Here is a 27,988-nt window from a genome sequence, read left to right as displayed (position 1 = left end):
ACGTGGAAAGGGAAATGAGTAAGATGTAGGCGGCATTTTTGCACTCTGTAACATGAGTTCAGAAGAACTCGATAACGAAATCACACTGTCAAAGCATGCAAAAATATACCACCAGGCAAATTGATAGTTTCTGCCTTTTTTGTGCTCTGTTACTGTAACAGCCACGGGAAAGAAGCTTTCAAGGAGAAGGTAGGTTTACTTCTGCCTTTTTCTGTTTTTCTTTTCTATTTTCTTTCCTGTTTTTCTTTTCCTCCAAAGAAGCTTGGCAAAGAAACACCTAATTTTGTTATTTCTGCTAGTTTTAATGTTAAAATAACCATGAGGTGTGAACAGACACTACCTGCAAATGCATGCTTTTGTCTGATGAATGTCTTAGACAATATTTTGGTGGTGTGTTTTTTCTAGTCTGAAAATAATTGTATAAATATATTTTAAAATTAGTAGTTCCCAGTGTTACTGGCCTCATCCACATAGCAGTATTTTTCTTATGTTAAGACCTGCATTACAGCGTTGAAGAATGCCTAAGTGACTTTTTCTTGAAAACAGTCAAACTGGAAAAGTTTGGATTTTGGAACTTTACATCCATAGAGTAAAATTACTATCAAGAGTGAATCCCTTTTAGGGGTAGTGTATTTAGGCAAGAGCAGAATGGGAACATGGCAGTGCCCTTTCTCCTTTACGATTTTAATACTGAAGTAGAAGATTTCACATAAGCACAGTTCTCCGAAAATGTCACGGGCATGGAGGCATAATTTTACCTTCATAGAACAACCAACATGTAAGCAGTAATTCCACTTCATATATTCCCACTGATAAAAATAGTTTTCGAAGTCTTTCAGAGGCAAAGCTGGGAAATAAATCTCAGAGGTCTAGTCTTAATCAGTATACCCAACACAAATTATTTTTTTCCCTTAACAAAAAATAGTGATATAAAAAAAAAGGTAAGTTTTGTGGGGTTTTTCAGTTGCACACCTTCCTTTTCATTAGTTACAAAAATTGTAGCAGTATCAAAATGTTATAAAATACATGGTTATATATTACTCATAATCAGAAGTCTGTTAGACTTCTGTTTTTATTCTTATTCATATTCTTATTCACCTCTGTAATCAACCTGGATAAGAATAGTCACTGCAATAGGATTTCAGCTTGTGAATTTCTAACACAACTATTTCCTGTGGCCGTGTGTCAGAATTCAAGTTTCTCTGAGAAATAACAGAGTGACTTATTGCACAGAGCCTAGCATTAGCCAATTTCCATAGAAATATGGATTCCAGATGATGTAAAGAAGAAAAGGAATTAATCATCTTGGATTTACCTGACCCAAGTGGATGGCTCAGTGTTAGAGTGATTCCTCTGGGCAGACTGCCCTGGGCTATCTTTTCAGGGAATGGTAGAAAATAAATATAGTGAACCCTTAATTTCTCTTGTCCTAGACTAGACTGAATAAACTGTGTCTTAAGTAGCTGTTTTTTTCAGACAGTGTTAAGGTCATATGGAATTACTGGCTCCCCCATGAATGTATCTATACAGCTTTTGGGTAAGTTTATCTAAGATGAGCTCCACCCCATTCCACCTGTGTTAAAAGCTTGAAGTATTTTAATTTGCTTTTATTAATTTCCAATAGCAAGCATATTATTTTCAATCCATAACAAATTATCTGACCCATTATGTCCAAGAGTGAAGAGCAGTTTATGCATTTTTTATTTAAGAATTGCTGAATAAAAGTAGAAATTCTCTTGTGCTCAAGACCCAAAGGTGTGATCCTGTCCTCAGGCCCTATTAATAATCTTGTTTCCCACAAAGGATTGCAGAGCCAAATTTTCTTTTCTCTGATATTTTTCTGAAGCTAATACTCCTACATTTTTTCTAACAACCGCACAAGTGATGGAGATAATCTAAATTGACTCAAGAGGTGTAAATAAATAAAAGCATTCTGTGTGCTTGAAACAGTGGATTGTTATGCAGTTGAGTGCAATCATCACATCTCACTCAGTTGAGTAGCTTACCTGTTTCATGGAAAAAATGTCAAGAAACATTTCAAATATAGCTAAAGATAGTAAAATATGGGAAAATAATTTATTCATGTATGAAACAAATTATGCTACTGAGGATATTAACATATTTCCATATGTAATTATTATCATCATCAAATAGTATAGAAGGCAGTTTAGAAAGAAAAGTACAATGCAGAGAAACTAAACTGCTCTTTGCACCACATCTAACAGAAAAGGATAATAAAAGTACAATCCTGCCAAATAAGTGACAAACATGAGTTTTGTCAAATAGGAGTCTTTAAGCAAAAGAACACTAAATAAATTAAGCTAATCCTCAGGTATAAGCTGGAAAGAGAAAAATGTTAGTGTCTCCTGGAAATAATGCAAGAGAAATGTCTCATGAAGACTTAGTTCTATTCCAGGTGTTGCTAAAAATAAAACTGTAGTGCTGACACTGCGAGTGAATACAGTAGGCTCAAAAGTAAAGATTACATGAAGGGTAATCATACTTATCTATTCTGCTAGACTTTATTTGGCATAACCACAGAAATGTGAATAAATAAAAAATTAAAAATAAATACCTTCAAAGGTTGGAAAAAATGTCCTGTCAGCAAATGGTATAGAGATACTCATACATATCTGAGTGATCTTCACAGTATGTGCCTGATGTTGGTATGAACATGGCACTGTGCAGATGATTGGGACTGTTTTGTAGGCAGAGTAATGTTCTTGCTGTAGAACTTGGACTAATTAAAGAACTTCTGAGAATATCTCTATATGCTTTTCTCGGATATAAAAGCCTGAGGTGGTCGCTGAAGAGTCCAAGGATGTAGTTTTATTTGCTTTTTCCTTGACTACAATGCCATTTTAAGAGTTCCTTTCACCCTATTTCTTTGTTGCTGGCCAACTCAACTGCTTATTGGGCCACACATGAACCAGGTTGTGAACTGATCTGAAATCAGAATAATCCTTTTTTCTTTAGATTTGCAGCACTGCTAAAGGCTTAAGGAAGCCCATCTCTCTAAGACCCTTGCACAGCACCTGCAATCATACTTAAGAGTGCTGCATTTGCCTGGCAATTTCTTGATATAAAGGAAATTCTTTGTTTGTTTTGTAAATGAGGAAGTCAAGTACACAGATTTGATTGACCCAGGGTCATAAAGTGAATCTGTGGCAAACTAGAGAACTGACCAAAGCTCTCCATCACCTCACCGCAGTACTGCAATAACTATATTCTCAAAAGTAGTTTCTTATGTATATGAACTTACATATTAACTGGATATAAACAACTCTATGCTGAGAGTTTTGATACATTTAGTGACTAGATAAGGGTCAATATTTCTTGCGGCAGCAGAAATAGCATAGATAGCTCTTCTCTGGGTTTTTATTGCTAACCCATTCTGTCATCTCAGATGAGCTTGCTCCACTGTTTGTGGTAAAGGATGTTAAACCAGATTAAAAAAAAAGAACTGGGAGGAGCATTAGTTTTAATGATGATCACTTATTCAATACTACTCACTACAAGGCTCCACAAGGAGTGGCACTAGCACAGCTAAGGAGGCAGGACGGAATCAGGAAGGAGTCATGGAGGATAGATAAGGACAGGAGATGCTTAGGCCAACATTGCTGTTGAAAGAAATGTTGCTGAACCAAGTTTCGACCTTCCTCTTGGAAGACAGAAAGTTTTCTGGAAATCCAGGAGGACTCTGGTAGTTTTCTTGTCTCTTGAAAAATTCCTCTTTATTTCCAAAGGTGTAAAAATCGGATGTGGAATTTTAGGGCTAACTGGAGAGCTGCATGTAAAGGTGGTACATTTAAACTCAATAAATAGTGATTAGACTCAGAAAGCTGTGATCCAGTCCTTTAGTTCACACTGATAGTTGTTAAGAAGAGGTAACAAATGATTCTCATTTCCTGTTGGAGATCTCACCTTTCGGTAGGGAAGAAACACACAAGAAATTCATTCAGATTTTGAGTAGACAACCTGAATAGTCTTTTAACTTAAGCAAGCTATCAACTTCTGCTTCAATTTTGCCTTGATTCTAAACTAATTAAATGGATATTCATGCCTTCTTCTATCAAATTCAGTGCAAACAAAATTTACCCTAGTCTTGAATCCAAACTACTGGAGCAGATTAGCAATCATTTACAATTCATGATTGAAAAATATGCCATTCTGTCTTCAAAACTGTGACACTTCTTCAGGGACTACCTTCAGGAAGCAGTCCCAGGGTTAGGTTGTAATCAGCCAGCTGTCACACAGAAGAAAGCAGTGGACATCTTTTTTTAAATCAGTAGTGCTTTGTAAGTCAAACAAGAGTCAGAGAACTTAAGCACAGGAGAGAGAACTTGCCTTGCTCACGGCTGTAGTAGACTTAGCCTTAGTTAAACAGGGGATCTAAACAAAGGACACCATGGTGTCTGTCTTTGTTATTAGCTTCCACTAAATCACAATGCTTGAGTTTATTAAAGACTTGATTAAATCCCAGTCACATCTGGAACAATGGTAGATAATCCTCGTGGCTCAACACAAATAAAATCATTGCCATCTTCAAATAAGTACAAAACTGCAAGACCCAAACAATATGCATTCAGATTTACTAAGCAGGTAGGTAAAAATTATTAAACGAGTTTGCAGAGATCTGGGTGACTTGAGCACTTACACAGCCTTTCTGCAAAGTGAACATGGGATATTCTTTCTGTGTTTGCAGGAATGAATGGGACAGCTATTGAAAATTTTGTCTGTGTCATTTTTAATGTGTCCTTCATGAACTGCACGTGGCATGTGGGAAGGACTGCTACAAGAGATACCCAGTATTTTCTGTACTGGAGGCCCTCAGAGTAAGTAGGTCTGTTTGAATCTAGGGAATTTTCATTTCTGGTCTGATATGTTACATTGTCAATGTTTAACTGATATAATATTTCATGTAAAGGAAAGAAGATATCACAGAGTGCCAGAATTACATCAAAGATAACTGGGGAAGGAACACAGGATGTCTATTCCAAAATGTGACAATAGCATATAAATATGCTTATTTCCTGGTAAATGGATCTAGAAGTGGACAAAAGATTCAGTCATATGAGGAGAAGATTAGGCTATACAAAATTGGTAAGGATTTTTTTTATTGTTATTATATTTCTAGTTTTATGCTAAAGGAATGAAGAATTCATCCTTGGGAAAAATCATATATTTATAAAATACTGCTCCTCATAACAGGTGGGTTTTTTTCCTTTTCTCCAGCCCTGATGCTTGAAAAGTCTGAAGTACAAGAATGAACAAAAAGTAATGAGTATAGAGACAATCAGAGGTTGCAGAATCGTGAACATTTCAGTCAAATATTTATTCTGTTAAAGAAAGGCATCATCTTTTGGTATTAACTAGCTAAGGTTGCCTTAGTGGGACTATCTAGATGTTGGTCTTATAATTCCATAATTCTGTGCATCCACAAGTAAAAAAGAACCGATTACCTTAACACTGTGAGCAAAAACCTTCATTTTTTAAATGGAAGGATGTTGTTAATAAAAAAATAGTATTTCTATTTTATATGAACACAGTATTAAAAAAGACTAAGAAAAATAAACACATACAGATTATATGTTGAATTCAATAAAATCTAATAAATGGCTTGTGTTTTTCAATTTTACTTACTGTTGCTGCTGATACTCCAGGCTCCTCAACTAGAGTGCTAAACCAGGGAGTCATGCTTCAAAATATGGGGAAAAATACAATAATTCTGCTAAAGCTTCATTATATCTATTTAGACCAGTTGCTTGAACGTCTACCTACATTTTTAAAAAGGCAAAGTGAAGAGAGCTATTATTAACCAATTGTATTTCTGATCGTATAATTGTAGAAAAACTCACCCCTCCATTAAATGTCACTGTGAACTGCACAGAAGCTTCTCATACGTGTAATATTCAGTGGCAACCACCTCACACAAGCCATGTGAAAAGAAAGAGCTGTTTCAAATATGAAATTGTCATAGAAAACAAGGTAAGAATAATTATGACTTTTAATAGCACTCTGTATGTCTGTATTCCCACACACACAACCATACAACCACTACTTGGTTCTCTTCACCTACTTAACTAGCCTCTTCCTTTTGATATGTATGCCTCTTTTGCACATGAGCTGAGGACTGCTATCGATCACTCACAAAGAGGGGCAGCAAACTGAAGGAATGCTTTCAATCCACTGCACAGCTGGTGCTTCAAGAAACTGGGCAAGGGACTCCCTACACTGAGGGAGAGACCTATTCTAGCACATAAAAAGAGGATGGAGTCTTAGATATCTCCACCTGGACGCCTGTACTTTTCATTCTGTCTTTTGTATATCCAGCCTTGCCTTCTTCTCCTGTTGCCTCCCTTTATGACAGCAGCCTGTGTTGCTGAAGGAGTTTAGGAGTTTATGTTTCTCTAGAGAAGACCTGCAGCGTGCACAATCAGGATGGTTGCACCACAGCTGTCATAATCAGATGGAGGGGGCAATCCCAGAGCATATGTTCATTGTGGGGTTTTATTAAATTCTGAGTCCTTTGGTTTTTAACTCAAAATGGTTTTCCACGTCTCAGCTGCATATGGTTGTTATTATAAATTTCAGTAACTGCAAGTATTTTAAAGGCTTGGAATAATATGGAAGGTAGTATTACATCCTTTAAAAAAAAATTCATAATATTTGTGGAAATACTTGTGAGTTTGTTGTTCCAACAATAAAAAAATAAAATTTAAAAAAAGTTGTTTTTTTTTAAAAAAGGAGACATAACATAGCTAAACTAAATGTTTAAGAGTACAAAAGCTACACAGATAAAAAAACTAATGGCAATAATATTGTCTCAGTTTACTAGTAAGTTTTAGATACTTTGTTCTGTACAAGTAAAACAGAAAAGTTTAATTGCTCCTAAACCTGAGCCTTTTTTGTTTAGTGCTTTGATAATCAATTCTGTAATCAAATTTAAGTGGTACCATATTTCAAAGCAACAGTGATGAGGAAAAATCATTTAGTGGAAGAATAGTTTAACTTCACAGTCTTTAAAAGAAGGCATTTAAAATGTTAGATATACAGTTTTTTCCTGAAAATCAAACATTCATGAGAGAGGGCTCATTATTATATGGTAGCAAAAAAAAAATAATCTTAAAAATTAAACTTTTCTCTTGTTGCTAGGCTGATCCTAAGAAAATCTTCAACACCACATCTGAAACAGTAAGTCTATATTAATCTAACATTTATACTTTATTGAAATTTCTTCTATATCAGAACATCCTTCAAACAAATTATGGTTTCACACTATCAGTTTCAATGTACTACATATGTTCTTTATTGATAAGTTTTCTAAAACCAAAATTTTAAACTGTTGTTTATAAAACATGGTACAAAAACACCTGCAAATGTGGAACTTGATATTACTTCACAAGATCTTCTATTTTACAATTTTTGTACTTCCTAGAAAATTCAGATATATATGTATAAATATGGATCATGATTCTGTGTAACAGACACACAAAATGTGGTGAATTTCTTCTTTATTAATGGTATCTGAAAGGGGTTGAGATGATAGAGGCAAAAAAAATCACCTGAAAGATTAAGCCAGTATAAAGATGGACTTAAAAAAATATCAGGTTCTCACATCTGTATAATCTGGATTTCAAACTCTACTTCAGTTTTGAAAACATCCACAGTAAGGGAATGTCAGATCTCTAAAATTTTTTTCCCTAAAGTCCTATTGTTTAGCATAGTCTAGGGAGCCAGGGAAGCACATAGCAAATTTCATCTTCATATTACCAACAACAAAAATGTTTAAACAACAGGATGAAACAATCTAATTTATTAAGGCGTATTTTTCTATTTGTTGTTTCACTCTAGTCTGTCCACAGAGGCATAGGTAAAATTTTCTCGTCATGATATAAACATAATAAAAAATTCTCAGTCTAGTTGTTTTGCATTATAGCACTCCTACCTGTACGAGAGCTTCAGTGCAGAAAAAAGGTACAGCGTCAAAATCCGAGCAACTGACATAGGCACTTGTTTAGTGAGCCCGAGCTGGGGAGAGTGGAGTACACCGGTGGAGTTTGGTAAGAATGAAAATCACTTCCTTTACCAAGTTCAGTTATTCCTTGTCTGCCTCATTTATTACTTCACCCTTACAGGTGGAAACACATTGGTAATTGCTCATTAATTTGCTAGGACAAATAGAGGTGGAGAACTGGCATGTCTCTTAGCATAAGGGAGTTCTCCAAGCGTTCTGGTGTGACAGTGCTTCTTGCAAGGGGTTAGTGAATAAAGCAGACCTTTTTGGGGTCTGTTGCCACCTCTTCTTCCATCTCTTATCCTGGAAAAAGGAAAACTCATTTTTCTGCCTGTTACTCTCTGTCTCCTTGGATATTTCATTACTTTGTAGGGCTCAGCTCCTCAGGTCTCGTTACTGCAGATAGCCCACATACTGTCAACCATCCTGTTCCTTCACATACTACAGAGCAGTGAGGTGCTAAAGTCGTCTCTTCATACAGTGTTTGACACTCTCATGCAAAGCAGATTGCAAATAGCTGTGCAGTCATTCCTGTCCTGTGATGCTAACCAACACTTTGATGATTGTTTGACTTTCAGGAAAACAACAATTTACATCTACTTCATCATATATGTTATTTCTGACAACGGGACTGGCAGCAAGTCTTGCACTTTTTGTCTGCACAGTGTAAGCCTCATTTCTTGTGCAAAATTTTTATTCTATAGTTGAAATAACACCTTTTCCCCCAGTGGAAAATTTCTGGCTTCTTTATAAAGGAAACAAGGGAGGGGGGAAATCAACACTGAACTGTACTAGGAATCATGACCAGCTGGATGTTCCTCAAGTGGGCTTTATCCTTCTGATTCCCAACATTCTTATCCACTTGATTAATATAAGACAATGCTTTCCAATATTAGGACAAAGCTTTACCTCAGTGTCACTTTCCTGACATCAGACCCTGCAATGTAGATGTGTGGTACATGAAATTGTTTTCATGCTTTGACGATATAACCCTTCCATATACTTAAAAAAACCAACTTCCTACAAGGCTTTAGTAAGTCATAAAATAAATTATTGTCATCCAAATTCTGAACAATGAAATTATAACATTGTATTTAGCCTATGTAATGTTTAGCTACTTTTGACTTAGAAGAACACCACTTTTGTCTTAGAGGAGTAAAATAATACCTCAGGAGCATTATTATACTATATGTGTTCATAAGTTTGCACACTAAGTCTTTCTTCACCAACACTTTTTGTCACTGCAGAAGCGTTTACTTGAAAAAAACATCTGCTACAGTACCACAGCCAAGAGACCCATTCCACGAGGCCTGTCCAGTGGATTTCCAGGTATGTTTTCTTTCCATTTGCCTGAAACTTAAAAATTTAGGTCAAGATCAGTCTCAAAGGTATGATCCAAGTGTCAGAAAGATGCACACAAGCAAGAATCATTTTTCTTTCTTCTTCTTGTTCCTGTGGTATGGAAAGAGAAGGTCCATATGCAAATAAATATTCTGTTTTACCTTTTTCAGTATGAAAAAATTGTCAGTCGTCTATGTGGAACATTGGAGAAAATACATAGTTTCACCTTTCCCTCTCTATAAACCATATGCTATCACTTCAACAGTGCTGAGCCTAGGCTTCTCAGCACAATAATAATGCACAATCAGACAGGGAGAGAAGGGACAAAGAATTCTACAACAGTTTTGCCATAGCAGGTGTTGAGCCCCATGTCAGTATTTGGTAATGATGGTAGAGGAGGAAAAGTTTCTCAGGTATGGTTAGCAAGAAAGTAAAGCAGAGAGTTCAGAGGTTCTTACTTAGGTAGAAAGCTGGAAGGACCCACGAGAAGGAACAAACACACCAACATTGCAGGAACTGCCCATCTAGACAGCATGTTCCAGTTGGCTTTAAGTTGACAGGTCTGGAAACTGAAGTTTGTCTGCAGGGACACACTGGAGCACTCATGAGCCTTTATAAAACCTTTTAAGTTATTTTCCTTCATCCTGTTGACTCTTCTATGTTTTAAAATAGGAGTTTTCTGGCTTTTGCGTTTGTAGTGGGTTTACGCTGGCTGGACGCCAGGTACCTACCAATGCCACTCTCTCTCACTCCCCTCTGCAACTGGAGAGAGGAGAGAAAATGGGATGTAGTGTTCATGAGCTGAGAGAAGGATCAGGAGAGGTCACTCATTGATTACCATTATGGGCAAAACAGACCCAAAGTGGGGATATTAATTAAATTTATTACTAACAGAATCAAAGCAAGAGAATGAGAAATAAAATAAATCTTAAAAAGTCCTTTCCCCCACCCCTACCTCCTTCCCAATTTCTACCTTCTCCTCCCACAGTGGTGGGGGGAGATGAGTAATGGGGCTTATGGTCAGTTCATCACAGATTGTTCCTGCTGCTGCTCAGGGAAAGGAGTCCTTCCCCTGCTCCAGCATGGGGTCTCTCCCTCAGGAGACAGTCCTTCATGAATTTCTTCAACAAGAGTCCATTCCAGGGGCAACAGTTCTTCACAAACAGCTGCAACATGTGTCACTTTTCCATAGGCTGCAGTCCTTCAGGCACAGGTTGCTCCAGTGTAGGTCCCCCACAAGGCCACAAGTCCTACCAGGAAAACCTGCTCCTGTATGGGTTCCTCTCCCCATGGGTCAGAAGGTCCCTGCTAGGATCCTGTGCCAGCACTGACCTCCCATGAGGTCACAGCCTCCCTCCTTAGGGCATCCACCCGCTATGGTGTGGGCTCCTCTGTGGGCTGCAGGTGGATCTCTGCACCCCATGGTCCTTCATGGGCTACAAGGGAACAGCCCCATCTCACCATGGTCTGCACAACGGCCTGCAGGGGAACCTCAGCTCCAGCGCCTGGAACACCTCCTCCCCCTCCTTCTCCACTGACCTTGGTGTCTGCATTGTTGTTCACATGTTCTCATTCTGCTCTTCTTTTGCTGAAATTTCATTTGTGCAATAACTTTTTTCCCTTCTTAAAAATGTTATCACAGGGGCATTACTATCATTCCAGATTGTCCTGGCCATGGGCAGCAGCGGGTCCATTTGTGAGCCAGCTGGCTTTGGCTCTACTGGACATGGGGGAAGCTTCTAGTAGCTTCTCACAGAAGCCACCCCTGTAGACCCCCTGCTACCAAAACCTGGCCACATAAAATACTAAACCAATACAGAGTTGAAAAGTCTTTTGTTCCTCTTTACGGAGCTCAGCGTGGAGGGAAGACCTAGACATGTCTAGTTCAATCTTCTCATTGACAGTCCTACTACAGCTTTTATATAATAGCAACTCTTTGAATGACAGGAGATTCGTAAATCGTGACTTTGTGGCTAACCTCATGCCTGAAACACTAATGAAATGTTTTATTCTTCCTTTACTAGAAAGAATACGAGAATCTGTTAATAAACCATGAAACTGAAGAAATAATAAAGATTGAAGAAGTGATGGAATGCAAGTGAAACGTGCAACTTGATATTTTTCAAGCATATATATCTTGTTGGCAGAAATTAACTGGCTTTTCATATTCTCTTTGTCTTGCAAGCAATGAGAATAGCATTGCCTGTAGAGGCAATGCCCAAAGAACCTATCTTTAAAAGCCTCTTTGTATTTGATTGCATTTTCCATAAATATTTTGAGTTGTTTGGACTGCTTCTGTTTCTTCTTATGATGCATACTGCAGTGTTTCAGCAAAAACATTTCAGTATTGCCTTGGAAGTTATTATACTGCTTTTCAACACCATTCAAAAGAATAAAATAAGAACAACCAAACTTAAGGGGTTTATTCAGGGTCTCCCAGAGGTTCAGTGTCTTGAAAAAGGTACAGCTGTATTGACACTCTGATCAGGAATAAAAAATTGTCAACTGTACAAAAACCCACCGAAAGCTAGCCAAGATTAAACCTCTTAAGAAAGACCATTTGTTCATACAATATGAGTATTATTAAAGAGTTAATGATACAGTTTTCTAAGTCTATTTGTTGCATTTAATCTATGCTACTACACCCTCAGCACAGCATGTCGCTCACTGCCATTTACAAAACCAAAAATTTCCTTCCATTCCTGATCCCTTCACATCTGTGTTAGGTGAAAAAATTACTTAATATGTGATTGCTAACAAGTAGCAGATAACTATGTGTATATGTGTGGATTGGGAAATGTTGGAAATGAAACTTCCAAACTCTCCAGCAGAAGCCTGCTACTTGCTAGCTGTAAATAATACAGGCTAGTTGAGTGGGTTTATAACACCTGGATGAAATAGAAGCATCACATCCTGAATCCTCCAGTTAGTAAGGAGATGTGAGAAAAACCCATCAATTTTGACCTTCCATTTGAATGAGGTTGAATATGAGTCAGCAGTGCCCTGGTAACCAGGAGGGCCAGCTGTGTCCTGGGGGCATCAGGCAAAGCATCACCAGCCAGCTGAGGGAGGGGATTGTCCCACTCTGCCATGCACAGGTGTGGCCTCACCTTGGTGCAGCTTGAGGCATCACAATATAAAAAAGACATAAAGCTATTATAAAGCACACAAAGGAGGGCTATGGAGATGTAGAAGGGCTTAGAGGGGAAGCCATACTGGGAGCAGCTGAGGTCACTTGGTCTGTTCAGACTGGAGAAAAGGAGACTGAGGGGAGACCTCATTGCAGTCTACAACTTCCTCGTGAGGGGAAATAGAGGGGCAGGCACTGATCTCTTCTCTGTGGAGACCGGCCATAGGACCCAAAGAACTGCATGAAGCTCTCAGGGGAGGCTTAGGTTGGATATTAGGAAAAGGTTCTTTACCCAGAGGGTGGTTGGGCACTGGAAAAGGCTCCACAGGGAAGTGGTCACAGCACCAAGTCTATCAGAGATCAAGGAGCATTTGGACAACACTCTCAGACACATGATGTGATTCCAGGGGCTGTCCTCTTCAGGATCAAGAGCTGGACTCGATGATCCTTGTGGGTCCCTTCCAAGTGTATAATATTCTGTGATTCTTCAATTCCATCAAGTTTCAGGATGGTTAAAGTCATGTCAAGTAGCTGAAGTACTTTCATGGTAAATAAAGTCCTCTCAGAGTGATAAAATTCCACTGGATAGGGTTACCTTCAAGGGATCATCTTTGAAACTAATTTTTTCTATGGTTTTGTATTTCTAAATAAGTTTTCAATAAAAATTTCTTTTGAATATCCTTTTGAAGAAGAACCAGAGTAGGATCCTTCTACTTAAGCTATAACTGCCTAAAGATAAAAGCATCTGCATCAGAAGTGGAAAACTAAAGCCAAAGCTTACTTTAATCTAAGGGCAATTAAGCAGATATAGTGTACTGGATCTTCTCCATCCTACTTCACTCAGTGTCAATCATGGCCATTGATGCACCCCTTACATCCCCATTGCTTTCAGTATGAAAGCTGCTGACACTTCAAAGCCATTAAGAAAACTTGTTCACTGCCAGCACCCTGCTGGGAAAACCATAAATCATGTCCATGAAACAGTGCAGGTGGGAGTAGATGTGGGAATAAAGTGTCATTTTCCCATCCCTGGGCAAAGACCCAATATAAAAATCTGGAAAGGATGGTCAGATTTTACAACCTTTTAATCAAGAGGTTTGAATGTTGACCCACATAGAAGTCTTTTTTTTTCCTGGTCTCCTATTGCTATTCCTCTGTTCTGTGGAAAAAGACATTTGCTAAAAACTAGAAAGTTCTTGCTGCAAGGACTAAACTGAAGCTCTTGTCTACCATTCATGTTTTTGTGACACATGCACAAGCTGTAACCAGCATAACAAAATACCCAGGTAGTTCTTTTGAACACTCCTACTTTTGTTGAAACAATAAATTATTCTTCAAGCTTTTGTGACGTTTAAGAAAGGTTGGGTTTAATCCTGCTTTTGCAGTGATTTTACTTCCAGTAGGGCCAGAAGACTGTAAACAGCCCTAGTGTCTCCACCTAGGTTTCTCCTCTCTCTTCTTCTTCCTTTTTATCTTCTCATTTCGCTTCCAGCTCCTGGATCACAGAGAAGCCATTCAACACTAATTTTCTGGCATCTGAAAGACAATAGACTTAGGTAACACCAGCAGTAACGCCAGCTTTGTTTGGGAATTTTTAATTTTTCTTAATTAGTTTGCATTTTTGAAAGCTGCAGGTAAGGACTTGCCCTAAATATAGACAAGTAAAGAAATCCCCTAAATAAAACAGTTCCCTTTTCTGCAGTAATACCGCTGTCCTTATGGGCTGTCTGGATTGTTATACTGCAGTATATTCCAGTTTAAAAACAAAGTATTCAATCCCAAAACCTTAAACCTCAGTCTTCTTCATTGTGTTGCAGAGATATAAAATCTGAGAGAACACACAAAATGCTATGCTACCACCACAAAATTGAGCGCTTTCTTCCAAAGAGAAGAACACAGTAAACTGTAGGGGTTTTCATTCTTTGTGATCAGAAGCCCTTTCTTCTGTCTTTACAGCACAGTAAGTGTTCAAAAAACACCTACATGGATAAGTATGGATTTTCTTTAATCTGCAAATAAAGTGAAACTTCTGACAATGGACTGCTTTTTCCTCTGAATTGCTGTCATGGGCCCAGACCTGATAGCTTAACTTTCAATTGCTTTCTCTGTTGACATCTATAATGTGATAGGGGTAGTCATAGTGATTCTTACCAAAAAGAGTTGTTTCTTTGACTAAATCTACTTTCTGGTAGAATACCCACCTATATTTATTTGCTCTTAATTCCCACTCTTTGCTTCACAACTGTGCTTCAGAAAAACTTTAGCACATTTTTACTCTCTACTAGCACACAAAGAGACTGAACATCCATGAATTGGTGGCTTATAAAGCCACCATTGCCTTAGACTTTTACCTCTGAAACCACAAAAGACCAGGTCAGGCTCTGCTGATTCTCTCATGATTATTGATTCTACGGATGACTAGAGTTTTTGAAGTTCTAGATGCTCAAAGTAAGTTGTTCATCTCCTAAATCAACACTGAGTTATTAACAGACATGATCAAATGCACAAACACAATCATAGGGTGTAATTTAATAGATTTAATTGATTTTTGATTCATGCCTGGCTCTATTAGCACATGCCTTGCTCTTTTAGTACTGCATGTGAGCAGGTACTTTTTTTTTTTGTGTAGAAAATAGTTTTTAAGTCAAAAAGTTTCTATATATGAGTAGACTTGTGCCAGGTACCCACTAAAGCTACTCTCTCACTCCCCTCTGCAATTGGACAGAGGAGAGGGAAAAAAACAAAACCCTCCATGGAGAACCCCCATCCCCCACCCTCCACCCTGCAGAGATGTCTCTTATTGAGAGATGCTTTGTACTTCTCAGTATTGCTTAAAGCTAGAGAGAAATACATTTAAAAGAAAATATTTTTATGCACTCACTGGATTCCCAAGGAGCAGCATACTCCGTAAAACAGAAAGGGAAATTTAACTGCTTGTTGGTGTTATATGCAATCAGGAGTTGAGCATTTACATAAATTTGCTATGAATCAGGAGGGAAGTGATGAACATTGTATTTTGCAACACTTCCGATGCTAAGACAGTTCCCCAAACACAAGGGAGGGCAACAGCCCTGTTTATAGCTACACAGCCTTTAAAAATATAGCCTTTCCATCTTCTCTGAACCTGAAGATTATGACAGAAAGATAAACGAAATAAAGACATTTTGAAATAGAAGGTAGGTCTACCTTTTTTCTTTCCAACTGTTCTGTTTCCTGAGGTATTCACTGAGTGTTTAGGAAGTCCAGGACTGGAGAGAATATCCCAGGCAAAAATGGAAAAAGCTGTGAGAGGAATATATGGAGTTAAGTCAAATGAAGGGGTTTTTTTTTGCAAATAAAGTACCTACTACCTGTTAAGAAAGGTCCTAGACATGATTTTTATTTTTTTACTGGATTTGCAGAAGTTAGACATTGCTCCTAGATCACAGAATTATGATCACAGAATGATTTGTGTTGGAAAGGACCTTGAAGATCATCTAGTTCCAATCCCACCATGGGTAGAGACACCTTCCACTAGACCAACCAACCTGGCCTTGAATGCTTCCAAGGATGGTGCAACAAGATCTCCATGCAACCAGTTCCAGTGCCTCACTGCCCTCACAGTGAAGGTTTTCTTCCTTGTATCTAATCTGCATGCTTGAAAGCAAAGAACTAACACCGTCAGAAAACTTACTCAACACTGGGTAACTTGAGTTGGATGATACTGCTGTGACCCATTTTGATGTTCTCTCTTTGCAGCTGTTTACCCACCTGCCTGACATCTGTTTGTCCTAAATTTTGTATAAAGCAGAGAGATAAACAATAGTTAGACCTTAATATATTATCCACCAAAGGTTTATGCAGCGCTGCTGAGATCACCAGCTTTACAAACCAGCACACAAATTGTTTTGTTGCAGCTATAATCATATCTTTGGAGGATTTTTCAATAAAAAGATTTTCATTGAGTCTGTCAGTGCAAACATCCTTCGGTGTTACTATCCAGAATGCAACATGTCATTCCTGACCCAAGCAATAACTACCTGGACTTGCAGGCGTCTAACACACCTAAGCATGTGTCATGATCCTTCAGCTTGGAGAAGGCATAGGATTTTTCCTCATCACAGATATTCCTCTGTTTGCAGGCATGAATGGGTCAGCCATCGAAAATTTCTCCTGTGTGATTTATAACATTTGCCTCATGAACTGCACTTGGCAGGCAGGAAGGGCTGCTCCAGCAGATACACAGTATTTTCTCTACTGGCAGAACTCAAGGTAAGTAGGCCTGCTTGAGTCAGGGATGTATGAATTCTCATTCAACACATCACACTGCCCATGTTTCATGAAAATACCTTGCTTTATACAGAGATGATGGGGAGATGGAATGTGAGCTTTACATTAAGGATGAAAATGGTCAAAACGTGGGATGTAGATTCCAAAATGTGAGGATAGAGATTGAAAAAGCTCACTTCATGGTGAATGGGTCTAGTAAAGACTCCCTGATCCAGTTCTATGATGAGTATATTGAACTGTATAAAATTGGTAAGTAAATAATTTTTTTGGCTTTATTTTCAATATTGCATGAGAAGAGTAGAGCATTTATCCCTGACAAGGAACCGTGTACCCTGCCTCACCCATAAGTGAAAGTAAGAGACTGTGGCATATTCAAGAAAACCTATTTCCCAAGCAAAAGAGCAATGAGGGAAATTAAGCAAGGAAGCTCCACAGCTGCAATCTGCCTCAGGTTCTTTAGCAATCTTTTCTCAGGAAGGTTCATAACACTTAAAAAACTGTACTTTCCCTGATGTCCGTTCAGTGATGGTCAAATACTTTTCAACAGAGGAGACGTTTTAGAAGTTTATCTGAGCACTGATTTTTGCTTTTCATTGCCAGTGGGGATAACATTGACACCATACCCCCGATTAAATGAATTAACACACATACAACTGAGCTTTCACATGTAGGGCTCTACTTGAAAGTATCCTGTGCAATTACTTCTACTGTGGTAAAGTCTCACTGGCAATGTCACACTCGTTTTGGTATTGTCTGCAAAATGTAGTGTCACTCATGGCCAATGAAACAAGACTGATTTTTGACCAAGTAGCCCATCACAAATAGGCCAGGCCTGTCCCTAAAGATTGATGTGAAGTAGTAATCTAGCTGAAATTAAGCTTTCCTGCACCAGCCTTTTGTCACCCTTTCTGCTGTGAGTGACTGTCTTTTGCTTTTCCAATAATCAAGTCCTTGTCAATGATCAAAATATAAAGGTATTCACATTTTTGCTTACATCTATGAAGTTAGGGGAGATACATGAAAAAAGTTGCCTAAATTATTAAAACTGAAGTGTCTTTCTTAAATTTTAATGACTATTTCTTTTGCAAGGGGGGAGTAAACTGTATAGTTCACAACACCAAGAAACCAACACCATTATGCCACAGAAGCATTGTTGTGAGGAGGTTTAAAGAAAAAAAAGTGTATTGAATGTCTTACTTCTTACTTACTCTAGGTTAACAGGGGCTAGTTCATCTGTAGTAATAAACATTATTTCAAAAAAAAGACAGTACTTTAATTTATTCATCTAGAAAAGTAAATGAAGCAGGTTTGTATTTTTGTATGCTCCTATATCATCTTCCCTGGCTTAATCTCTTTTGGTTTTTTTTCTTATCCTCGGGACATGGTTTAGAAAACATTGATCTTCCAACTATTTCTAACAAGTCCAAAGAAAACTAGATACAAATACGTATCTTTCTTCATAGAAGTGTTACTTGCAATTGTATTCTCATCAAAGCAAAAAGGGGTCAAGCAATTTTAATTATTTGGATTCTTGATTATATCATTTCAGAAAAGCTCATGCCTCCCTCAAATATCACTGTCGACTGTGATGAAATTAAAAATGATTGCATAATTCAATGGCAACGACCCCAAATAAGTCATTCTAACAAAGACAAGTGTTTTGAATATGAAATCAGTATAAAGTATAAGGTAAGAGGAATTTCTTCACCTCTGTTTAACATTAATTCATATGTTTCCATTTACAAGTAGACATGGATGAAAAGAAAATCAATCTCTCTTGTATGGTGCAGTCTTCCTCATCCGCAGCACCATATTCCCTGGTGGTTGTACCTTTCAGGGATCCTGTTATGCCATACTACCACATTTTATTCTTTTTTTTATTCCTGCTCTCTTGAGTGAGATAGTGCTGAAGATATACTAGGTAAGGGGGACAGTCCCAGAGGAGAAGCATAGTTAATCAAGATTTGAACGTCACAGCTTTGTCTGTGACAACACTGAGAAAAACACTTCTTTCAGTAAAGCCTGTTGGAATTGCCCTGGATTGGAGCCTTTCCAGTGGTGATTGCATAGCTGTGAAAGGGCAGAGCTGGGCTTTAAATATTGAAAAGAGAAACATGCATTCACTTAACAAGTTTGAGTTGATGGAGGTGAATCTCTCTATATAGGAAATGCAAATAGCCTATCCACATATAAGCATCACACCTGTTGGTCCAAAAGCTGAAGATTCATAATACTAAATAAAAGGAAAATAAATGGGAGAGAAAGAAGAGAGGCAGTGTGATTAAGTAAAGGTTACTGGGGGAATGGTTTAAGTTACAGAAAGTCAAGATCTTGACCTTACAAGTCTTTTTGCAACAATAGGGAAGGAATGATCTTGCTGTGCTCCGCTGCTAGGGTATATGTAAACAGCTGTAACTGTGGCATAATTGCGTCAAAAGACCACAGGGTGGCAGATAGGGACTACAAAGGAAAAACCTTCCTGAACTACTGGCGGATTTGGTCACTTAGTGGCTTATTGCAGGTGTTCTCTACATTTCTGATATTTGGAATTTCTTAGTCTGAATTGAGCTTGCTATTTCACGATGAGTTTTCTTGCAAGCCCAACTAACTGCTGTGAATTGCTTGGCTATTGCAACAAAGAAACCTTATTGAAAACTCCATGCGGCACTGGAATAAAAGTTGATTGCAAAAAAGCAATACATACTTTTTAACATCTTTTAATATGACTCATATTCATTTTATAAAGAATATTGAGTTTCATACCTTGTCTGAACTTCCAAGCTTTTTTTAATAATATGTAGCAGTTTTCACTTTATTAATTATGTCAAGGTCCAGCAATTACTCCAGCAACTAAGCAGCACAGGCTTCCTTAAGACTTATTACATAAGATGCAGCTATAATCATGTCTTTGGAGGATTTATCCATAAAAAATTCTTCTGCAATATTTATTGCTTTACCACTGCCTGGTCTAAACTTGTATTTCTTTGCCAAAATACTATGACCAACAAATGTTGTGTTACAGTCAGCCTTTAAACTTTATTTTTCACAATTGAAGTTATTTGCATTGGGAGCAAACACACACAGAAAAAAAAAAAGGATTATTTACAAGTAACATAATTTCAGTCATGTTTTTTCATGTCTGAAAAAATGTTTCTTCTTCAAGTATGGGGTTTTTTTAAGGCTTTATAGATCAGGATATCCAGGAAACCCAAAGGAAAACCTCACCAGTGAACTGAGCTAAAAAGGCACTAAATACCTCCCCCGTGTTCTTTGTCACTAGGTTCCCCCAACTCTGTAAGATACAGGCCTGCTTTCTTCTTAATCTTTCTTGATGTCAATGAACTCATAAAAAACTTCCTTGTGTTCACCTCCCTCACTACTCTCAACTCCAGCTGAGCTTTGTCTTTCTTGACTCCATTCCTATATGTGCGGATGATATCTTTGTATTCCTCCCAAATCCATTCTTCTCCCTTTTGTGTAATTCCTTTTTGTCTCTGAGCTCAGACTCAAGCTTCGTGTCCTGCCATGCTCACCTGGAACACCTGATTGATTTTCTGCACACCTGAATGGACCATTCAGGTGTGTCCAGAGTAGGGCAATGAAGCTGGTTTAGAGTCTGAATCACAACTCTTATGAGGAGCAGCTGAGGAAACTGGGGTTGTTTAGCCTGGAGAAAAGGAGGCTCAGGAGGAAGACCTTAATGCCTTCCACATCTGCCTGCAAAGATGTTATAGCGAGGTGGGTGTTGATCTGTTCTGCCAAGGAACAAGCAACAGGACAAGAGGAAATAGCCTCAAGTTGCAGTAGAGGAGGTTTAAAGTGGATATTAGGGAAATTTCTCAGCTTAAAGGGTGGTCAGGCAGTTGAGGAGGCTGTTCAGGGGAGTGATGGACTCACCATCCCTGGAAGTGTTCAAAAAACATGTGGCTGTATGTTTGGTCTGGGTGGCAGGATAGAACTGACCTCTGCCAGTTGTGGCGCCTTCCCAGACTTGAACAGGGTCAAAATACACACAGCCCAAAATACACAGCAATTGTCAGAAGACTTTTATTATCTCAGCATGCCAGCAGGCGTTCCTCAGTAGTTTCCTGAGTGAGGTAAGGAGCAGGCACATGGAGAGACAGCCCATGGCAGTGGTTGGGGGTGAGAGTTTATGAGATAGCATGTGAGCACCAAGCATGATGAATAACCCTGTGAGCTATCACGTGAAAAGTACATGGCTGATTAGGGTAGGGTGCATAATAACAGAGTTTGGGAAAACCCAACCAAAAGCAACATAAATAACAATATATTGCAATGTAGAATTGTGATCTTAATAAAGCATAAAGGGTTTCATTATAAGCAATACCTGGGTTGTTGTACTGACTTCTGTTGCCTATCTCCACTCCATTCTTACCCATTTAACCACACAGTGTGGCACTTGTAGACTTGGTTTAGAGGTGAACATGGCAGTGCTGGGTTAATGGTTGTACTGAATGATCTTAGAACTAAACTATTCTAAGATTCTATGGTTCTTGTGCTCTGATGAGGTTGTCCTTGTAGATCAAGCAGTAGCTTTGCCCTACAAGGCACTTTCCCTTGAGTACCAAGGTCTGTGGCTGTATTTTCCTCAAGCTGCCTGAAGAGGGTCTCATCTGCTTCCTTTTCTTAATTGGGAGTTCTGGAACAAACATCTACTACATTAACATTTGTGCTGGTCTGTGCTCCGATACCTACTCTCAAGTTATCTTACTGGTTCTTCATTCATCTCAAGACAGAGCTCTATGCATACAAGGCACTCCTTTATACACAGCAGAAGGACCAGGTCACCAAGCTTGTTTTCAAGGACACTATCACCCCCTCTGGTGAGATGCGTCCCGTGCCTGCTCAGTAGCCCCTGTTTCTCAAAAAGGGTGCCAAGCTTGTAGAAGACAAAGCCCTGCCTGTAACACCAATTACTCAGCCACCTCTTGACCTGCTGTGTAACTGCAGTTCTGCTCAAGCCTTTTCATCTCACTGATGAGATGAGGAGACACCATCTGGACTTTCTGCTCTTCACCATCCCCCCAGTGATCTGCAATCACCCTTGAAACCTTCCAGGTTCCCCCTAGGCCTGTCATTGACACCCACACAGAAGAGAAGCAAGGGCTTCAATGGCCAAACAAGTCCACCTGTCCTTATGCAGCATCCTGGCCTCTTGCCCCTGGCAAGCAATAAACCGCCATCAGGTCAGGTTGGTTGATCAGTGGCATCATTCCCTGTCAGAGTGCTTTTTAACTATTGTACATATTTTCTTTATTTTTTTTAATTGTGGTGCCTCTCTTTCTAAAGTTTGCAAAAGACCAATTGTCATTCTGGAACTCCATTTTGTTATACTTTCACCTAGACTGATCCCTGAGCATATAAGCTAGCTTGCTTGCAGGTACTAGAAGCTGTCATGGACAGCAGTTTGCCTTATGAAATCTTAGAATTGTTTGGGTTGGAAGGGACATTAAATATCATCTAGTTTCAACCCCCTGCCATGGTCAGAGGCACCTTCCACTAGATCAGATTGCTCAGAGCTCCATCCAGGCTGGCCTTGAACACTTCCAGGGATGGGGCATCCACAACTTCTGTGGGCAACCTGTTTCTGTCTCACCACCCTCACAGTAAAGACTTTCTTTCTAATATGTAATCTAAACCTATGGTCCTTCAGCTTAAGGCCAAACCTCCATGTGCTGTCACTACATACCCCTGTGAAAAGTCCTTCTCCAGATTCCTGAGGGACCCTTTAGGTACAGGAAAGGGCTGTAAGGTCTCCCTGGAGCCTTCTCTTCTTCAGGCTGAATAGCCTCATGCTCAGATGCCACATGAGCATACATGCAATTATTATATGCATAAAACAAGTCTGGATAAATTTAGTCTTGTTGTAAAATGGACTATTTCAAAATAATTATGAAAATACATAACTCTGGTAGTCTAATGGAGATTATATTGTGTGTGGTCACTACATTACATGGTAGTTATTATAGCTATTCAGAAAAAAATGAGCATATTTTATTCTACCTATCAAAAATGTAGTTGGAGGGCAGCCTAAAATAACTGAGTCCATGTCAGTACCCAAATATTTTCATCTAAAAGAAAAGAAAACAATATTTACATAGTAGTTGCAATTACGTATAGTGACATTTACTGTGAAATTAAAAAATTAGATGCAAACTAAAAAGTTTATTTCAGAGATTTTTATCTTCCTGGTGTGTGTAAGAATAAAGTTACAGTTTTCATTCAGGTCTGATTTGCTTATGTTTGAGTTCAATCACCAATCTGAAACAAAATTTGTATCTCAACTACAGTGGCAAGGAAAATTAATATTTTTTCATAGCAGAATTACTCACTATATAAACTTGGCATTGTAGATTAATTAGATATTAGATACTAAATGCTGGATAAATTACTAGTTCTGAACAAATTGTCAAGTAGACAAGAAAGAGAATGCAGAAAAACAGGACATAGATAAAAAATTACTTATCATCAAAACACAAAACAAGCAAAGATAATGTTTTTCCTTTTTTTCTGAATTTACAGGATAATGCGGAAGGAAAACCCAAATATGCTTTTAAACAAGTAAGTCTGCCTGTTCTATTAATCAGTAATACATGTTTGTTTCATAGTCAACTGTGAAAATTAAATAGTATGCAAATGCCTTTAAATCAGTATGTCTTCATTGCCCTATGCTTTATGGGATCCTTATTTATAGATTCCATGAATGTGTCAAATTTCTCAATCATCGTGATATACATAATTTATTGTACATTCATGGGCAGAACTTTATTGTTTTTCTCTAAATATTTTCAAAAAACCTTCTATTATACATTATATTATCTACTCTCCCTCTCAAATATTCAGAACAGAATTTGAAGTTACACATCACTGACAGCAGAGAAAACAGAAAACAGCTCCTAGGAATTTAATTTTGTTTATGAAAAGCATAGACCACAAAAGCCCTTTGGGTGGAGGCTGTCCTGCAGGTATACTGAGCCTCCTGCTAACCAGTGCAGCTTTAACATCCCACCTCTATGCTGAAAGCCTCCAAGAGTAGGAGTGTTTCAGTAAATTCTAGTAACACTAAGTAGTGCAGTCTTCTACTTATTTATGAGTTTGGCAAGAAAGTTGTGCTTTACCTGAAAAGTCATAATGCAAAGACCAAGACAGGTGAGGTACACACAGACAGTTTATTCCTCAAATCACTCAATTGTTGCAGTATTGAATGACAGTTCAAGATGTTTTTCTGCCTCTGTCTATGTGCTCAGGGAAGTTATCAATAAATCAAACTGTGTCATAAGAAATCACAGGATATACTTTTACAGTGTAAAAGATATAAAGGTTCTAAATGTAAAAAGTTCAGTGAGTGTCAGGCTGTTTTGGAGATACACAGTTGCATACCTATATACCTAATAAACATTAATACATTTATTTTTTACTCTGGAACAGCAGTCTACTTTAACATGCAATGCTCTCATAGTCTTTTAAGTTTCACTGGTAAATGGCAAGTGCATACTGTCAACACTTAGGCATGGAACAAAGAAAAGCAACTCAGTTTTGTTTTGTTTTTAGGAAGGGGGAAATAGTCACACATTTCCAAGATCCAACACAAGAAAGAAGTATCTCTTGAAAATGAGAACAGCTGGCAGCGCCTGCCTTGTAAACCCAGCCTGGGGGGAATGGAGTGCACCTGTTGAGTTTGGTAAGAACAAATCCAAGCCCCGAGCTACTTTTCCCCCAGTGATATCCTGTCTACCTCACCCATTGCTGTGCACCTGCAGACACACAGATATGGAAAGGACTGGCTAACATTTTGCTTCAATCCACACTACAGAGAAGAGTAGGAAGAGACTTAATAGATCTCTTCACATTCTAACATAGGAAATAATATAAAAAAGTTACATGCAGTTGAAGTGCATACCTGCTTACTGCAGGGGATGGACAAACAGGCTCAGTGTAAATCCCTCCCAGTAGACATTTCTGCTGTGTTAAATTACAGAGTTCATTTGTATACCAAGCCAAACCCTTTGACTGATATTCACCAGTCACCACAGTACATGTTTAACAAGAAGTTCAATAAGACCAAGTATAACTTGCTGGACCTGGATCGAGGCAACTCCTGCTATCAGTACAGACTAGGTGATGAAGGAATTGATAGCAGCCCTGCTGAGAAGGACTTGGGGATGCTGGTGGGTTAAAAGCCAGATGTGAGCCAGCAATGGGCACTTGCAGCCCAGAAAGCCAATTGTATCCTGGGCTGCATCAAAAGCAGTGTGGCCAGCAGGTCGGGGAGTGGATTCTGCCCCTGTATTCTGCTCTCATGAGATCCCATCAGGAGCACTGCATCCAGCTCTGGCAGCCTCAGCATAAGAAGTATGGGAACTTGTTGAAGTGAGTCTAGAGGGCGGTCACAAGAAGGATCAGAGGGGCTGGAGCATCTTTCATAGTTTGAGGGAGTTCTGGCTGTTCAGCCTGGAAAACAGAAGGCTCCAGGGAGAACTTGTTGCAGCCTTCCAGTATCTAAAGGGCCTACGAGAAACCTGGGGAGGGACTTTGTGCAAGGACATGTATCAATAGCTCAAGGGGGAATGGCTTCAAACTGAAAGAGAGTAGATTTAGATTAGATATTAGGAAGAAATTCTTCACTATGAGGGTGATGAGGCACTGGAGAAGGTCGCCCAGAGAAGCTTTGGAAGTGTTCAAGGTCAGGATGGGGCTCTAAGTAACTTGTTATAGTGAAAGGTGTTCCTGCCCATGGCAGGAAAGTTGAAATTTGATGATCTCTAAAGGTCATTTCCAATCCAAACTATTCTGTGATTCTATGATCTAATCCTCTTTATTAGTAATAATAATTTATGACTGTTTCTTCTTCAGGAAATGAGGAAATTATTTCTTCTTCGGTATGGATTTTACTTGTTGTAGCATTTGTAACACCCTTAGTGGCAATCATTGCAATTTTGTTCTTCAAAAGGTAAATTTAATTTATGGATTTATTTTATTGTGTGTGTGTGTAACATCCGAAGTTCTTAAACAAATATGGTTATTTCACTTTTCTTTTCAATACTCTTTGATTTCCAGGACTGGCTGTTGGAAAGCAGCATTTCCACAAATCCCAGGTCCAAAACAAGCTTTTTTTGGACTGCCTGATACAAATCCAGAGGTATGTTTTCTCTTTCCATTTTTATATTTAATGTGTGAAATACAGACAAAACTCTACTGGATGAATTTTTAAATTGTAAGGGACTTATTACAGAGGATAACTCTTCTTCTTGCCGTATTCTGAAGAATTACAAGACAAAATCAGCAGGCAAGTTTGTTGAGGGAAGATAAATGTTGTACCCTTCCAGAACTATGGAGTTTCTCCCATTCCAGTCTTACAGGTGCAGAGACTGATGCTTCCACTGGTAGATTCAGGCAGCAGGAAGGGCTGTGTGTTTTCCCAACACGAGGGACACACATGTACAATGACGTAACAGAACACAGGGATGCAGCCAGCCACAAAAACCAGCACAGGAGCCTCTGCCAGCATCACATCAACCACTGGCAGTCTCATAAATAGGAGCCCAGACACCACAGTCCTCCTGCCACTCTCCAGCAGAGCAGGACTGAAGTTTGCCAGTGAGATGAGCATACATCCTCACTCTCTTCATTTACAAGCACCATGCATTTGCAAGTTCCTCGCATCTGATCCCTGGGTCTGAGCCCTGTGTTCCCCCTCCCTGGTCAACAGGTGTTGCTGTGAATCTCTCCTACTTACCACTAGTAAGTTACACATGCAGGATAGAAAGCAAGGTGACAAAGAAGGCAGTTCAAAACAGGGTTTCATAAGGGAACAGCAGGCTGTGGTGGCCACACACAGCACTTGACCACACCAGCACACTCACATGACACAGTTCATTTGTGCCTTTTTTTGTCCAGTATTTTATCATGTTACTCATGCTCTGTTCGATTAGCTAAACTTTGGGCCATGGGTGCCTATCTATTTTCACACCTCAGTGAAGTTAATCCTTTTGTTTAAATTCATAGGATCATTTAGCTTGGAAAAGACCTTTAAGATCATCAAGTCCAACTGTTATCTAACTGTCTTGTAAATACCTCCAGGGAGGATGACTCCACCAATACCCTGGAGAGCCTGTTGCAATGCTTGACAACTCTTTCAGTGAATAATTTTTTCCCTAATATCCACTGAAAACCTCTCCTGCTGGAATTTATGGCCATTTGTTCTTTTCCTCTCTCTTGTTATTTGTTACTTGGAAGAAGAAACCAGCCACCACTCCACTACTCTTTTCAGGTTGTTGTGGAAAGCAAATTTGTTTGAGGTTGATAATCTGTATGGTGCACCATAGAAAAGCGTGTTCTCCTATACACTCCTAGGCCAGCAAAAAAAAACATGTGTCAGCATTACAAAATTGCTGAAATTTCAATGTTATGACCATCTAAGGAGAGCTTTTCACCTAAGAAACAAAGAAGTTAAATATTTTATAACATTATGCAACAACAGTTGAAATACTCCCAGAATTGTACATGCTAACCGAACCATATGTATAAATACATATATGTATAAAACTGATGGAAGTTTTTATTTTCCTTTCAGTTGATGGAGAACAAAATGCAATCAACAACATCTGAAAATGAAGAGATAATATTAGTTTCTGACATAGTAAGATAACAAAGAAAAAGAGGAATCTAAAACTGCATTTCTTAAACAACTGTATATTCCTGTAGAAGGTCTGGAATAATATATATAGGTTTTCTTCACTCTCTTCTTTTTTCTTGTAGAAAACAGAGATGCAGCCATGAGAGAATGATACTTCACATGCAATCTTTTTAAATGCCATTGTATTTGCTTTTAATTTTAGCTAACTTTTATTGTTTAAGTAAGTTGTCCTTATTGGATATCTTCCATTTTGTGAATATGAAAAATAATTGGTTTATCTCATATTAAAAGCATTAAGAATTAATTTATTGAGATGGATACTATTTTAAAAAATTCTGGTGCCTGAATGCCATTGTTCTACTGTCAAAAATGTCCCAGTTCAGACTTGAAGTTTCCTTGGAACTCTTAAATTATGGACAACTAGAAAAATGCAAAAACAAGCTGAGACATTGAGTAGTGGCCTGCAATCAATGGGAGTCTCAAGGGACAGGAATTTGTCTAAAACCCTGAGTATTCCTAGAACTTAAGTGTGTTACTTACAGCGCAGAAGACAAGAAGCAGATATTCTCACTTC

The 27,988-nt window shown here is 38.6% G+C and overlaps 1 protein-coding gene across 1 annotated transcript; it reads left to right on the top strand.

Moving 5' to 3' along the window:
- Nucleotides 1-15: 15 nt before the first annotated feature.
- LOC126648445 (granulocyte-macrophage colony-stimulating factor receptor subunit alpha-like) lies at nucleotides 16-27,988 on the top strand. Its single transcript, XM_050331386.1, has 14 exons — nucleotides 16-189; nucleotides 4,706-4,835; nucleotides 4,928-5,103; nucleotides 5,849-5,988; nucleotides 7,156-7,194; nucleotides 7,940-8,063; nucleotides 16,610-16,739; nucleotides 16,831-17,006; nucleotides 18,307-18,446; nucleotides 23,301-23,339; nucleotides 24,330-24,459; nucleotides 25,632-25,728; nucleotides 25,836-25,917; nucleotides 27,352-27,988. Exons 2-14 carry the CDS (start codon nucleotides 4,708-4,710, stop codon nucleotides 27,424-27,426), a joined length of 1,476 nt encoding a protein of 491 aa, XP_050187343.1. The 5' UTR covers nucleotides 16-189; nucleotides 4,706-4,707; the 3' UTR covers nucleotides 27,427-27,988.

The sequence above is a fragment of the Myiozetetes cayanensis genome, unplaced genomic scaffold (genome assembly GCF_022539395.1).
Source record: "Myiozetetes cayanensis isolate MyiCay16 unplaced genomic scaffold, myiCay2020 scf5-8, whole genome shotgun sequence".
In the NCBI taxonomy this organism is placed as follows: Eukaryota; Metazoa; Chordata; class Aves; order Passeriformes; family Tyrannidae; genus Myiozetetes; species Myiozetetes cayanensis.
Note: the sequence above shows the minus strand (reverse complement) of the source record. Positions and strands in the feature narration are given on the sequence as shown.

Bases quoted from the DNA above. Each gene is read 5' to 3' on its own strand.
- LOC126648445 (XM_050331386.1), top strand. From the start codon at position 4,708: ATGAATGGGACAGCTATTGAAAATTTTGTCTGTGTCATTTTTAATGTG. The intron at 16,740-16,830 runs GTAAGTAGGCCT...TGCTTTATACAG, and splicing joins CTCTACTGGCAGAACTCAAG to AGATGATGGGGAGATGGAAT. The intron at 24,460-25,631 runs GTAAGAACAAAT...TTTCTTCTTCAG, and splicing joins GAGTGCACCTGTTGAGTTTG to GAAATGAGGAAATTATTTCT.